The sequence below is a fragment of the Bombus vancouverensis genome, chromosome 10, assembly GCF_051014615.1.
Source record: "Bombus vancouverensis nearcticus chromosome 10, iyBomVanc1_principal, whole genome shotgun sequence".
NCBI classification, from domain to species: domain Eukaryota; kingdom Metazoa; phylum Arthropoda; class Insecta; order Hymenoptera; family Apidae; genus Bombus; species Bombus vancouverensis.
Window position 1 is genome coordinate 10760312 of NC_134920.1, and position 13121 is coordinate 10773432.

A 13121-nucleotide genomic window follows, 5' to 3' on the forward strand; every position below is an offset into this window, starting at 1 on the left:
TACACATAAAAATTCGCACACAAATAATATTTGTTATCTTTTCCTTTAAAGTCATAAACATAATTATATGAATGATTGGTATTGATAAACTTTAATTTTAAAAACGAGTTTAACCCAACTGAATTTCCTATTGGTTTTTCTTTTATCTTTTTTTTTGTCGTACAATGTACGACAACATACGTAATATTTTTTATTTTGGAACTTGCACGTAGTCAATGACGTTAGTTAAGTACTTTTGATTTTTATCGACGTTAAAAAATTATGAACCTGTTTGACAGTCCGGAATGACCTTTCCCGTTTCAAAACACATTCAATTACGCAGAAGTACGAGTTATTACGCTCTACAGATTAAAAAGTTTACTATAAGACGTGAAAAAAAAGAAAGAGAAACGATCATGTTTGGCTTTCAATCTTCTTTGTCCTTTTCATTGCGTGTATTTACGTCTATTGAATTACTGTAATTGTCATTGATATATGTTTTGTTTACTAAACGTAGCATTTGTTTAAGCCAATTTGCATTTTCATATCAAGTACAGATAATTATAAATATACATATTCAACATCATTTATATTCAAAGTCGAATAATGCATAAAGTTCACGTGTTTTCTTATAAAATTTCTTTTCGTGACAAAAACTTTGGAAAATGTTTTTATTCGCAATGATTGATCATATTGGGACGTTTGTACTTTTGTATGTTTGTTTTGTATGTTAAATTTGTAATTCAGAATAGGTATAATATATCGATATACATAAATATATTATTTAACGTTAGACTGTTTGGTGAATTTTTCGTATAATGATAACAAAAATTTTATATTTACAGGGCAGTGAGTATTTTCATTGAATTTGATATCTTAATACCTTCAAAAGATATTAATTTAACAGGACGTGAACTTTCGATAAGTGTTCACATATCGATGCTATTAAATATTTCCCAGTTGTGATCGTATGTATTGTACGTGACTTGAAATTTGCATACAACTACTATATTCAAACAAGTAGATTATTTCTTTTTCGACATCCAATCATTTCTGATCCTAATATTCCGATAAATGGATGGACGACAGAATTTTTGCGTTTGCCGGTTAAGGATAACCATTAACGTGTAATATAATCATTTATAATTTCATTTTGTGATTTTATATAAACGCGGTGCGATGCATTACGATCTTCAATGAATCCTGCGCAAAAGCTAATCGCATAGAATTTCTACATATTTAATGAGATTGCATCAAAGTATAAAAACAACAATCAATTTTATTTTAATAAATAATCTTACTCTTAAAAGACTTCGTTCAGACGATTTCAATGACGTCTAATACAATCTCATTCGACAATAAACGAAGGGACAAAAGAACGAGAGATGCCCAAAATATTGACCATTTATATCAATACAATATTGCAACAGATGTAAATTTGAAATATCTGAAAATCTTCCGTTTATAAAGAAATGATTATTTATGTTATCTTTACGTGTCATGGACTTCTTCGTAATATAATAATTAAAAAATAATTGTAAAATTTTTAAATATCCAAGCTTTGTAAATGACCTTACATCACATTTCTAAAAATAACAAAGATTATCAAAGGATTATTGGGATACCTTATAGGTCTTCCTGATGTTAATCAACATCTATCTGGATAGTGGAGCAAACCGAGATACACAAAAACTGTAACCTAGTAAATGTGATCAGGGATGCTTTAACCTGGACAACCAACGAAACGACCATTTCTTATATTTCAGCAACAACTGCGAAGTAAGTATATACGTGTGTAGTATAAGTATATACCAACATCGACAAGATCGCAGTTTAACAAAATTATTAGAATTTAAAGAAGGACTTTACCAAGTAATACAAAGGATGGGAATCTCTGAGACCTTAGAAATTATATTCAGGTTTTCCTTAAGAAAATTCCATTTGTTATTCCGATTGAGTCTTTATCACAATTCTTATGATAGGTCAGTGATTCATCTTACGAGTACTATAGGCTATATTCGAGCTAAAAAACAAAGTGACTCGCAATTGGAAGAACAAGTTCGGAAGTTACTGGGGAATTTTTCAACTCTTCGGCATAAAAAATGAAAGAACGATTAAAGTGAACCACAGATATGTAATCCTTACATTTTTCGTCTAAATTTATGAAATAGGCTGATTAAAATACCACAACTTCCTTAATTAACATCAGAACCGAAATAATCTTTGTTCTTTATCATTGTTGCCTTTTTCCTTCTTCGTTTACTTTATTCGTTGATTTTTCAATTTCTCTACAGGAAACAGAATGTTTCGAAAGAGCCGATATAAAATCAAAGCTCGGCGAGGTTTGCGCGATCACAGTTCCTCGAATCAGTTATTAGTAATCCCCAGGAGTTTCACGGATTGCGGTTATGATAAAAAGCGCGTTCTTCCCAGTGTAGAGACGTAATTGAAAGGAAAAGAAAAAAAGAAGGCGCATGAGAGAAAAAAGGAGAGAAAAGTACATCGTAAAATAAAATGAAGTCCATGGTAGTACCGACATGTTTACACTCCGATGTCGAGACATCGTGGCGTACTATAAATAAACGAGTCCATAGGCGCCGCCAATGTGAAAAGCTTTTTCGAATATTGCATTTTGTCTGGACGAATGCGATGGAAACATTATATGTATACAGGGTAGAACGTACGAATTGGACACATTAGTGGATCCATTGAAAATATTTCTGAAATGTATAGTACATGATACATACAAAGTTTAAAAATATAATTTCTGTATTATTGACAATCTATTTACCTCTACTATATGTAAACGTATTCCAACATTCCAGGAAAATTTGGTATACGTGCACATTATTGCAGAGTATCATTTTCTTTTTTTCTCACACTGGTTCTAGCTAGTCAATCTATTGAGAATTATGCGACGAACAACTTGTGTCTATTAATAACGCTGTAAGAGAGAAAAAAAATGGAATCTTCGTAGAGATCTTCAAACGCCTCAATGTCACGGGAATACCGACGAAGTCTTGTCGTACAGACGAATTTTTGTTCCTGGTTATTTCGTAACTGTTTCGTACGTTGAATCGTTGCTGATTTGCAATAAATGTTTTTTTTTTTAAAAAAAGATACTTCCAGGAAAAAATCGAAGCCCGATAGCGATTTCCATTTTATGGAAATTAGATTAACCGCAAGACTCTGGCTTCGCGCAACAGCATATCGATCGACTGGAAATATTTGAAGACATTAATATAATGATATCTGTAAATACAGCATATAAGTCGCATGCATTTTTATAAAAGATTGGAAAGAGTGAGAATGATTTTATAAGATAATTAAAGCAGTCGAATTTAAATATTTCATGAAATTAAAATATATTTAACTAAATAGATTAATTATATGCTTCTATAACTGCATATTATTCACTAGAAAAATTTACCTTACTGACCCAAATTAGTATTATTATAAATCATTACATTAAATCATTGAATGAAATTCCATCTATGACAACATATTTATATCCGATAACTCTTTCATGCGTTGTTTAGTTAATGAAAGTATAAAGTATATTTAAGATATTTGTACACAGACATGCACACTTAATTACATTCGATCATTTCTTATCTGTTATTTGTTTTTGCAGAATCATTTTATATACAACCGATTGGACGTACAACCTTTTAACCTTAAAAAAGATTGATATCGTTTGGTTGATTTAGTAATTTGAACTGCGAAAACTCGAATCTTCGCAACACGTGTTCCTACTTGGCGGCAAACAACCTATGTATTTGTTTGGAAAAAACGTATTTTAAACGCCACATATGAATTTTTCATAACATATATTTGCCCAAATATATATTTAAAAAACTCTCTTTTTATATAAACCAGAGGATCTATTTTACATGTCAGAATTTTGAATAGTACACTATAACCCCTTATGATGCAACCCTCTTCTCTTCTACTTTAAGCCAGATATGCATTTTGTGTTTAAACGCTTGAGGTTCTTCTTAAAAATTTTCTTGATTCGACGAAAGTCTGCAAGATATTCCGTTTCTTTTTCTAAACTTTCGCTCTTGCATTATATCGCAAATTGATTCCGCATTATCAAATTAATTCCAAATGATTCTAGTGGTTTAAAAAATACGTAACATTATTATCATTTCTACTTACAATAGCTAAAGAAATTCAATTCGAGCGATTATACTATAAGCGTAACAAAGCATTCTTTACAATTAATTTTTTTTACAAAAATTGGGACGTATCCTGAAATATAACAGGATGATATTTTAAGTGATACATGACATTCTTAAAAAACATGAATAAATTATAGTCCATTTTAAAATATTGTTTATCATAAAAGAGTAGTTGATACAACAATAAAAAATACGGTATATAAGGGCTGAGGAGACCATTATCAAAATTTAGCTTTATTTATTACACGTATGTATCACTTCAAAGGTGCAGAAATAAAATTTGTAAATATAATATTCCTGCTTTGGTTTTTCCTAAAAATGAAAATTTCACAGTTGAGGAAAAATTAAAGAAGATGAATTTTCGGCCAGATTTTCGATGATACGGATACCCCAGTGCACCGTCCGGTCGACCTCGTTGGATCGCAAAATAATGAAGCCACTCGGGGAATAACCGTCGCGTTAGCTATATTTTCGGTTGCGTTTTCGTCTCGAATTCTCCGGATCTCGGCAACCGCCGCCAATGGTGTGTATCCGCAATTATTGCGTCAGCTATCGTGAAGCACGTCGCCGATGATTGGTCAATTCCAAAGAGCGGGAAATCCCCGTTGAAACCTGCTCTTCCGCGCTATCCGTCCCCGTGATACTCCCGCTGACGTCTTTCGCGTCACCACATCGCCTGGCGTCTTCGTCAGAGACATTTCGGCGACCGGCGATCAGTATCGCGTTGCGGGACAACACCGCGACCTCGTGTTTAGTTTGAAGTATAATTGTTTTCGATCTGTTTTCCAACAGACAGTGATGCGACTTGTTCACGCCGCGCTGTGACATACATTTACCTTCGCGTAAATCGTGACACTTCTCTGTAACGAACATATTGTTACGTTTGTACGACAGTCTTTGTATTTGCTTAGTTGAAGAATCGAATGAACTTAATAATGGATCCGTTCAGTAGTTACGATAGAACCGACTTAGTGGAGGTGAGTTACGATTACCTAAAAAAGTTGTAAAGTTGTTGTTTGGATTATTTGAATTGGTTTTAGTGGATTGTACGGTGTTTTTTGATTATTTTATATGAGTTTTACTTGTTTACCTGTTCTGTAATCTTTCTGGAGAAGGAACGCATGTGTGAGCCTTACGTGCTAGAGAGAAAAAGGTTTGTTAGTACTGCACCGCGTGAAGCGCTAGTGTGCTATAATGAACTTTCTAAAAAAGTACTGTGTTTTTCTCGAATTCCAGACTGATATTTGAGTATGAAAAACGGAGAGCTATAAAACGTTTGGGAAAACTATTTCGTTTAATTCATATGTGCATATCGTAAGAAATGCCATTAATGTACTTTAGACTAAGGTAAAGTGGAATAGAGAGATGAACAATTACAGTGTTAACTTCTAATGATTAATCGAAGATTTTTGTAAATTTAATGTAACGAATAAAAAGAATTAGAAGAAGTTATAAATAGAAAAACTGTTCGAAGTTTTTGACAACCGATTTACGAGGTACCAAACGATGTTTCATTTCTTTCTTTAGATACAATAAAAATTTTAAACATATTTCTATCAAGTTAGTACGAGAGTTTATCGTTCTGTTTGGAAAAGAGTTGAAAGATTGTAAAAATTGCGTTTCTACGAAAAGTGATGATGATCGGCGACGCGATAACTCGAGCGTCTATATCGTACGAGTATTCGCACCTAAGTGCGAAACAAGTGCATTTGTAGATTTAGTGAAATGATTTGTGAGAGCAATAAAATGTTGTCAATTCTACGAAACAGAACAATATTTCTGACAATGCTGTATCAATTGTATTGATACAGAAAATTATTGCGCAAATATTGACACAGATGCTAGTTGGAATTTTTTAATCGAAAAAAAGGCTATATGACTATCTACTGACCGTCGTTGTATCAAATGCTTTTATGGCAAACTATATATGCTGCATTTATATATATTATTAAAAAAAAAAAGAAAATATATCAAAAGATATCAATAGCACTCATTACAGCGTCCAAATAAGTTTACACGGATTAACATGCATCCATACAAAATTTAATAATAACTTAAAGACTAAAAATTAAAATATGATACTTTCTCTATTGAATATTTGGAAATTATGAAGAAAAAACTACTACAAAGAGATGAAACACGACAAAAATAATTATAAAAATATGATACTTGGAACAATAATGTTACATATCAGTTAATTGCGGCTAAGCAACACTTATATGCACACTAATTTACTAATATAAGATATTATTATCATTTACCGCATGCTTGACTTTGCATAAAGCGTTCGAAGCCACGTAATACAAAATAAATAACATTTGAAACAACGATTTGCGGTTATTTATTGCAAATTACCGATATCCGTTTTATGTAGATGCTTTGCCCAGAATCGAGACGTAAATACATACATATATGTATATATCTTTGTCGTACGTATAAAAGCCAGTCCAAGGAAACGAGATTGTAGTGATCTCGTTTTTCTCAGTCTCTAGCGATAAAAAGAGACAAGACGGTTGAAGACGCCAACAAGGTCATTAACGTAGAAACCCGATTTCGTTTCGGATTTGTTTGTCATGCGATATGTTCTGTTTGCAGGTGTGCCCTTCGTTTCCTAATCTAAATGACGACGATGATCATTTCGTACTGGACATGGACTCATTGGTCACATTGAAAACTAATGCCCTGACCACGCGTAGTTACGAACCTCCCCGAAAAAAGTGTTACTTTGGTAATTCACCTATATTTTCATTTATATTAATAATGATTATATCTATACTTTCAAACGTTACTATTATAATTAGTATTATATTAATTCTATTAATATATCATTAACATTTTATTAATATACATTTTACAATATAAAATATTATTATTATTTATTTATATATTTATATATAGAATCATATAGAACCAGTTATTATGTAGTAATTATATTTTCCAAACAATTTGTTCTAAAAGATAATCTTGTTTTATGATGTTATAAAAGTACGTTTCATTTTATCTTGATATATTTTTCATTTTCGACTTATATCAATTTTTTCAATTCAACAGGTGATGAAAATAATGAAATTGATGGTACCGGTTGGTCTGATAAACCTATTAGAAACTGGTGTCAAGAAGAAACAATAAACTGGTTGATGTCTGCGGCATCTTATATCGGACAACCGTATAGTCTGATACAACATAGTCTTGCGGTACCAGGAAACGAGTTGGTCACCTTTACCAGAGACGATTTTATCAACCATGATCCTATGTACGGAGATCGACTCTATGACCTACTCCACTCTCAGCATATCTCGAATATACGTATGTAATTGTGATTACGCGTGAATGTTGATAACAAAAAATAATAGTGTAATAAACTACCATAATATTATTTCGCTGTATCTCATTGATAGTTTTTATTTAAGAATCAGTCGTCATTAGTAGTTAGTAAAAACAAAACGATGTAATTACAGTTCCGCCATTTAATACCATCCATCCTCATTCCGAAGACGAATATGCGCGAATTAATTCCAACAGTACATCAGGTAATATAAATCCTTCGAATTTTTTAATACGAGATGATTATCTTTTTTTATAATAAAGTACGTAAATATTGTTTTTATTTTTGTAGATGCAGAATCAGATAATAATAGTATTGATTACCAAACTACCAAACGGCCACCAGGGAGACCAAGGGTATTAAAACCAAAAAAAAGTTGTAAGCATTTTTACTTTGAATTAAAGTATATATTTCTTAATTCAATGATGTAATGATACCAATATAATGTTATATAGCTACTAGCCAGGGAAAGCTTTGGGAGTTCATCAGGGACCTCTTACGTAATCGAGAAACGTGTCCAAGTTTAATCTGTTGGGAAGATTATTCTCAAGCGAAATTTCGGTTCGTTAAAAGCGATGAGGTCGCGAAACGATGGGGTTCAAGAAAAGGAAACACAAAAATGACGTACGAGAAACTGAGTCGAGCAATGAGGTAATTTTTCATTCACTTTTTGTTTAAATTATGTTTGGTGATTCTGCAATATTTTTATATAAAAAATATTCTTTCAGGTACTATTATAAAAGCAAAATTTTTCAACCTGTACTCGGTAGAAGATTAGTTTATCAATTTGGACCAAATGCAAAGGGTTGGCAAACTGATAATCCAAACTTCCGATATTAAAAATTTAGGATTGCATTTGTTATAAAAATTGTACAAAAAAGTAAAAGTAACGTTTGTGACCTATTGTGAATTTCGCTCACAGGATGTATCTTAAAATTGCTTTAAAAGGATAACGTTTCTACAATTAGAGATTTGTCAATGTATATTTTGATATTGAAAAAGGAAGTGAAAGTATTTTGTTAATTGAATCGAAACGTTTGAGCATCAACTTGCAATCAATAATCTAAATAAAAGACTAAGAAGAAAAGATCTAGTATTATAGATGATACATACTGACTAGATTTAAATAACGTAAAAAGCAGTATAAATGAATAAAAATGTCGAGGTTTTTATATGTATGACTGAATTTATAGAAATACGTGATAGCAAAATGTGAATACGAAATAATTTAAACTTGTAAGATTTTTTCAATTTATTTGATTTTAAGTATTAGCGTAATAGATTACTTATGTAAAAGTACACATATTATAATCAAGGAAGGCATTAATTCCTTCTGACTTACAATCAAATAAATTTACTATTACTTATTTTTTTATATCACAGAGTTGTATTACATACCTTAATCTGGAAGCATAAGTACTTTTTAAATTGACCCTGGGTTACGAATAACATGCCAGGCAATTTCAAAAGAGGGAACTAAATTTTTATAGGTTCGTAACCAATACAATTCCACCATAAATTCTTTTCCTAGAATAGTCTTAAAGGAAATCGAGAAGAAGTATAATCACATTATTTTTTTTTATAAATTATATTAGATGAAATATCGGATTTATAATTGGTGTTAATTCATTTTCGTTTCATTAACGGTTAATTATTAAATGTGGATACTTATTCTACAATAGCACATGCAAGAAAGCTGACAAAAATATTTGTATTTTTAAATAAATTCTGGACGATTCGATTAGTCATTAACAAGTATGAAATATTGAAATTCAAGATACATAGTATCGTGGCGGAAGAAGATATGCTGGTAAAAATGATGCATATCCCCTTTTTAATTCATTTGTTGAAGTTATTTATAGGATTCTTGGATTAAATTTAACTCGAGCGAACTCGAAATCGTTGTTTGTGTAATAAAAGCGTAAAATAATCCCGACTGCACTAATTAAATTTGATCATTTTTTTTAAAATGCATTTTTCAAATACAAAATATTATTATTTAAAATGATCATTAAGAAATATTTAAAAAATTTGGAACTATCATTATTTGAATCAATAGAATATTTGTGCAACCGGGTATGTACTTAAATATCTTTTTTAACACCATCGTAAAATTTTTTACATAATTCGACAGAACTGTAAAATGAAACGCTATCATATCGTTTTTCTCGGAACTACTTAACCTTCCAAAATGTTAACTTTATGGTCAATTATAAATGTTTAAGTTTATCGACTATCAAAAAGGCACGAATCGTAAATAATCTCTACCGTAAAGTTCGCATTAATTGCGACGATATCCTGTAGAAAGCATGTGCGTTGTGATTATGTAAGATAATTTACGGAAACAATCAACGTATAATCTTTGGTTATATATATTAAAAAAAAAGTATATAATAAAGTAAAAAAATCTTATATATATAGATTGATAGATTGATAGATAGATTATATCTATCTTCATCATTGCAGGAGTCAAACCTTTCGATCTATACGAGATTATATGATTTCTACAGTTTTACAGGGACTCAAAATGTAAATCACAATCCTATAAAAAATACGGATACTGAACGATTTTTCCTACGCTTTTTAAACCATATTTCATCTATTATTTAATTGTTAATGATAGTCATCAACAATTTTATAGCCAGCAAGCTGTTATGGACCCTATGTTATTTGTTTTTTCTTTTTCTTTTTTTTTCCTTTTTGGCACTTACGTCTATTAAGTAGACTTCAAAGCGAATATCATTAGATTATTCTAAGTAATAAACCTGGCTAGTATTCTTAATATGAATTGTAACCATGAGTCCTCGAATATCTCTAACATGTCTACGACAGACTAATTTACCACGTAAAATTTCCCCTATAAAAAATTCTTATATTTATTTTCTTGTATTTGACAATCAATAATTTTTATTTCAACTTTTATTTAACTTACCTTCGGTAATGCTAATAGGTTCGTTCAATGAAAATACTGTTTGCTTCCAATGTGTTGGAGGCGAATAAGGTCCCGTACTAAAATAAATTGGATTGTCCAAGTCAAAGAAGATATCAAAATAGCCAACAATCGCAGTTAACGATCCAGTCTTTTTTACTTTAAATTCGAAAGGCGATGAAAAATTTACGCAATCTTTCGTTACTTTGTATAAATCGAATGCTTGTATCTCAACGGTGCTAGTTATTAATTCGTCGGCGTTACAAATCTCTATACTCGGTTCGCGTAAAACCTCCGCTTTCATACAGCTCATTTTAAAACCATACACGTTCGACCAATAATCAATGAGTTCGACATATCTCCCTACAAAAATTGATAAGATAAAAATAATAAAATAGAAAGAGTAAATTTAAAAATATTATATAATTCTATTATTTCAAAGATACATACTAGTATCTCCACTTCCCACAATACTGAGTGTGCATCTATTAGGAAGAAGTATTCCACCAGGAGTCAAATAGTTATCTCTCGCATATATCACTGTATCTAACATACCCTCGAATAGAAGGAAATATCCCATCCACTCAGACACAATCGCATCTACTTTATCTTCATCGAGATTAATGTCTTCCAGCCGACCTTTTTTTAAAGTGATAATGTCGCTTAAATTATTTTCTCTATGATATATTAAAAAAGATCATGTTAGATAAGAAAAACCAAATATTGAAAGTGCTACTTATTATATTCTATTTACCTCACTATATCGATTGCATGATATATTACATTTGATTGATCAACACTAATTACTTTGCGGCATCCAGTTTTTGCTGCAAACATAGACAGAATTCCAGTTCCACAACCAACATCTAATATCACACAATTACCAAATCTGTTAGCATTTGTTAAGAATGCATCTCTATAACTTTCGGTTCGTACTTTGTCCTGTAAAAATACTTGTACTCATTATTAAAGAATCATACTCATTATTAAAAAAATATACATATACATACTGTTAACATCTCATGGTGTATAGCAAAATGGCTGTAAATATTAAAGTAACCCTTATCAACATTACAATTAGAATTACCAGAAGAGCTGAGAGTATTGTTTTCATCTAAATCACCATCTAAGATCAATTTTTGTGCTTTTTCTGCCATTTCATCTATTTGCTAGAATTGAATGTTTTAATATCTGTTTTATTTTGTATATAGACATTAAGTTTTTTGTGTGAATACCTGTATTGCCAAAAGACATGCTGATTCACGTTGTTCCAATTGTGCTCTAAGTGTTTGTATTGTTCTTTGTAATTCGGCAAAATGTGCCTCAGATAATGTGACACACCCATTTTCTGAATTCACAGTATATGCAATAGGCTTCGTTGTCTTTTCTTCTAAATCTTCAATATCTTTGTGTGCAGAAATAATAAAGAAAAATCAAATATAATTTAAGAAACACTAATTTGTAATGAATTTAATTGTATTCATACTTACCAAACATTAACCAAGGGTCATCTTCTATAACAGGTCTTAAGTATTCCTCACTTTCCCATGTTTTTATGTTCAATGCATTTAGCTGATCAGGTAAAACATTTTTATGTCTAATAAAATTAATCAATTTAATATAGGAATATGTATCTAAAGAATGTTTGATTATAAAGTTTTTTAAATCAAATCTATGTGAAGCTATTAGATGCTCTAGTGCTATAGAAAAGTTATTGGCAACTTCATTACAAAAAAGGCACGGTATAGATTCAAAATCTTCTGTCACTTCTTCCCAATCATCTCCGCTATCATCATCACTTGTTCCATCCATTTCATATTCATAATTATCTTTTGAAGAAATAGCTAAGGAATGAAAAACATTAAAAACAATCAACAATAATATTAAGTGTTATCAATAATATTAAAATTTAATATCAATAGAAAAATGCAACAGTTTGGTAATTCAGAAAATTACTGAATAAATTTTAAAATATTTATAAAATTTTTTAAATTATTATTATATTAGATATACAATATCAAAAATTTTCCAAATAATCAAAATGTAATATGTGATTGCTAGCTATAAATGTTTATTCTTAATTTGTATTATATATAAGTATATAAATGACAAAATATTATATATACCTTGATCTGTCATTTTGCAATTAATTATATAATGAATGAAGTAAATTTGCTACAGTTATTCTTATAGAGACGAGATTGTTTAAAATTTTCAAGGTTAGAGATTCCACTCATCCGTACACGTGCAGAACCTGGTAAAAGCTCTGGCTTAATGTCAAATCAATATTTTCTATGTCACATCACGTTCCTAGCCAATACAAACTTTTTGGCGTAGATGGTCCTCTTTAAACTATAATTTAATATTTATTGATTCGACTCAACATCAAATGCTCTTGACCTTTTTAAGCTTTTTTTATCCTCTTGATGAATCTTGCACTGAAACTGGAACACTTTCTCCGATATGTAACATACAACGGAACTTCGACCTACCCTATAAATTCTATAACTTCTATGTAGTTCTTGACATATGATGAAATAAAATGATTCTTCTTATAAACATTAAGCATTTTATGTAAAAGCTCTCAAATAGATTTAATCATACTTCTTCAACAATTATTAAATTTAGTAACATAAATGGAGTCACTCATCGGACAAATTTTGCGCCGGTGATTATGAAAGTTACTGAGTAGAAAATTAAAAAA

At 30.5% G+C, this 13121-nt stretch overlaps 2 protein-coding genes and 1 long non-coding RNA gene across 5 annotated transcripts; 1 reads left to right on the forward strand and 2 right to left on the reverse strand.

The window, feature by feature from the left end:
* Positions 1-4363: 4363 nt before the first annotated feature.
* LOC117158367 (uncharacterized) lies at positions 4364-5479 on the reverse strand. The gene is made up of 2 exons (XR_004464398.2): positions 5254-5479; positions 4364-5155 (listed from the first exon to the last, which is right to left on the reverse strand). It is a non-coding gene; the product is annotated as an uncharacterized LOC117158367 (long non-coding RNA).
* On the forward strand, positions 4805-8863 carry LOC117158363 (uncharacterized). Of its 3 annotated transcripts, none has more exons than XM_033337201.2 (7): positions 4805-5140; positions 6759-6891; positions 7215-7469; positions 7622-7693; positions 7780-7866; positions 7944-8139; positions 8217-8863. In XM_033337201.2, the coding sequence occupies exons 1-7, from the start codon at positions 5087-5089 to the stop codon at positions 8326-8328; spliced, it is 909 nt and encodes a 302-aa protein (XP_033193092.1). In that variant the 5' UTR covers positions 4805-5086; the 3' UTR covers positions 8329-8863. The 3 variants fall into 3 exon arrangements, with proteins under 3 accessions (XP_033193092.1, XP_076478597.1, XP_076478598.1); XM_076622482.1 differs by lacking the exon at positions 4805-5140 and adding an exon at positions 5415-5510; XM_076622483.1 differs by lacking the exon at positions 4805-5140 and adding an exon at positions 6228-6693.
* On the reverse strand, positions 8723-12933 carry Art3 (arginine methyltransferase 3). Its single transcript, XM_033337198.2, has 9 exons — positions 12743-12933; positions 12544-12671; positions 11908-12261; positions 11653-11822; positions 11428-11586; positions 11172-11359; positions 10868-11094; positions 10421-10780; positions 8723-10345 (listed from the first exon to the last, which is right to left on the reverse strand). Exons 2-9 carry the CDS (start codon positions 12554-12556, stop codon positions 10236-10238), a joined length of 1581 nt encoding a protein of 526 aa, XP_033193089.1. The 5' UTR covers positions 12557-12671; positions 12743-12933; the 3' UTR covers positions 8723-10235.
* Positions 12934-13121: the final 188 nt, after the last annotated feature.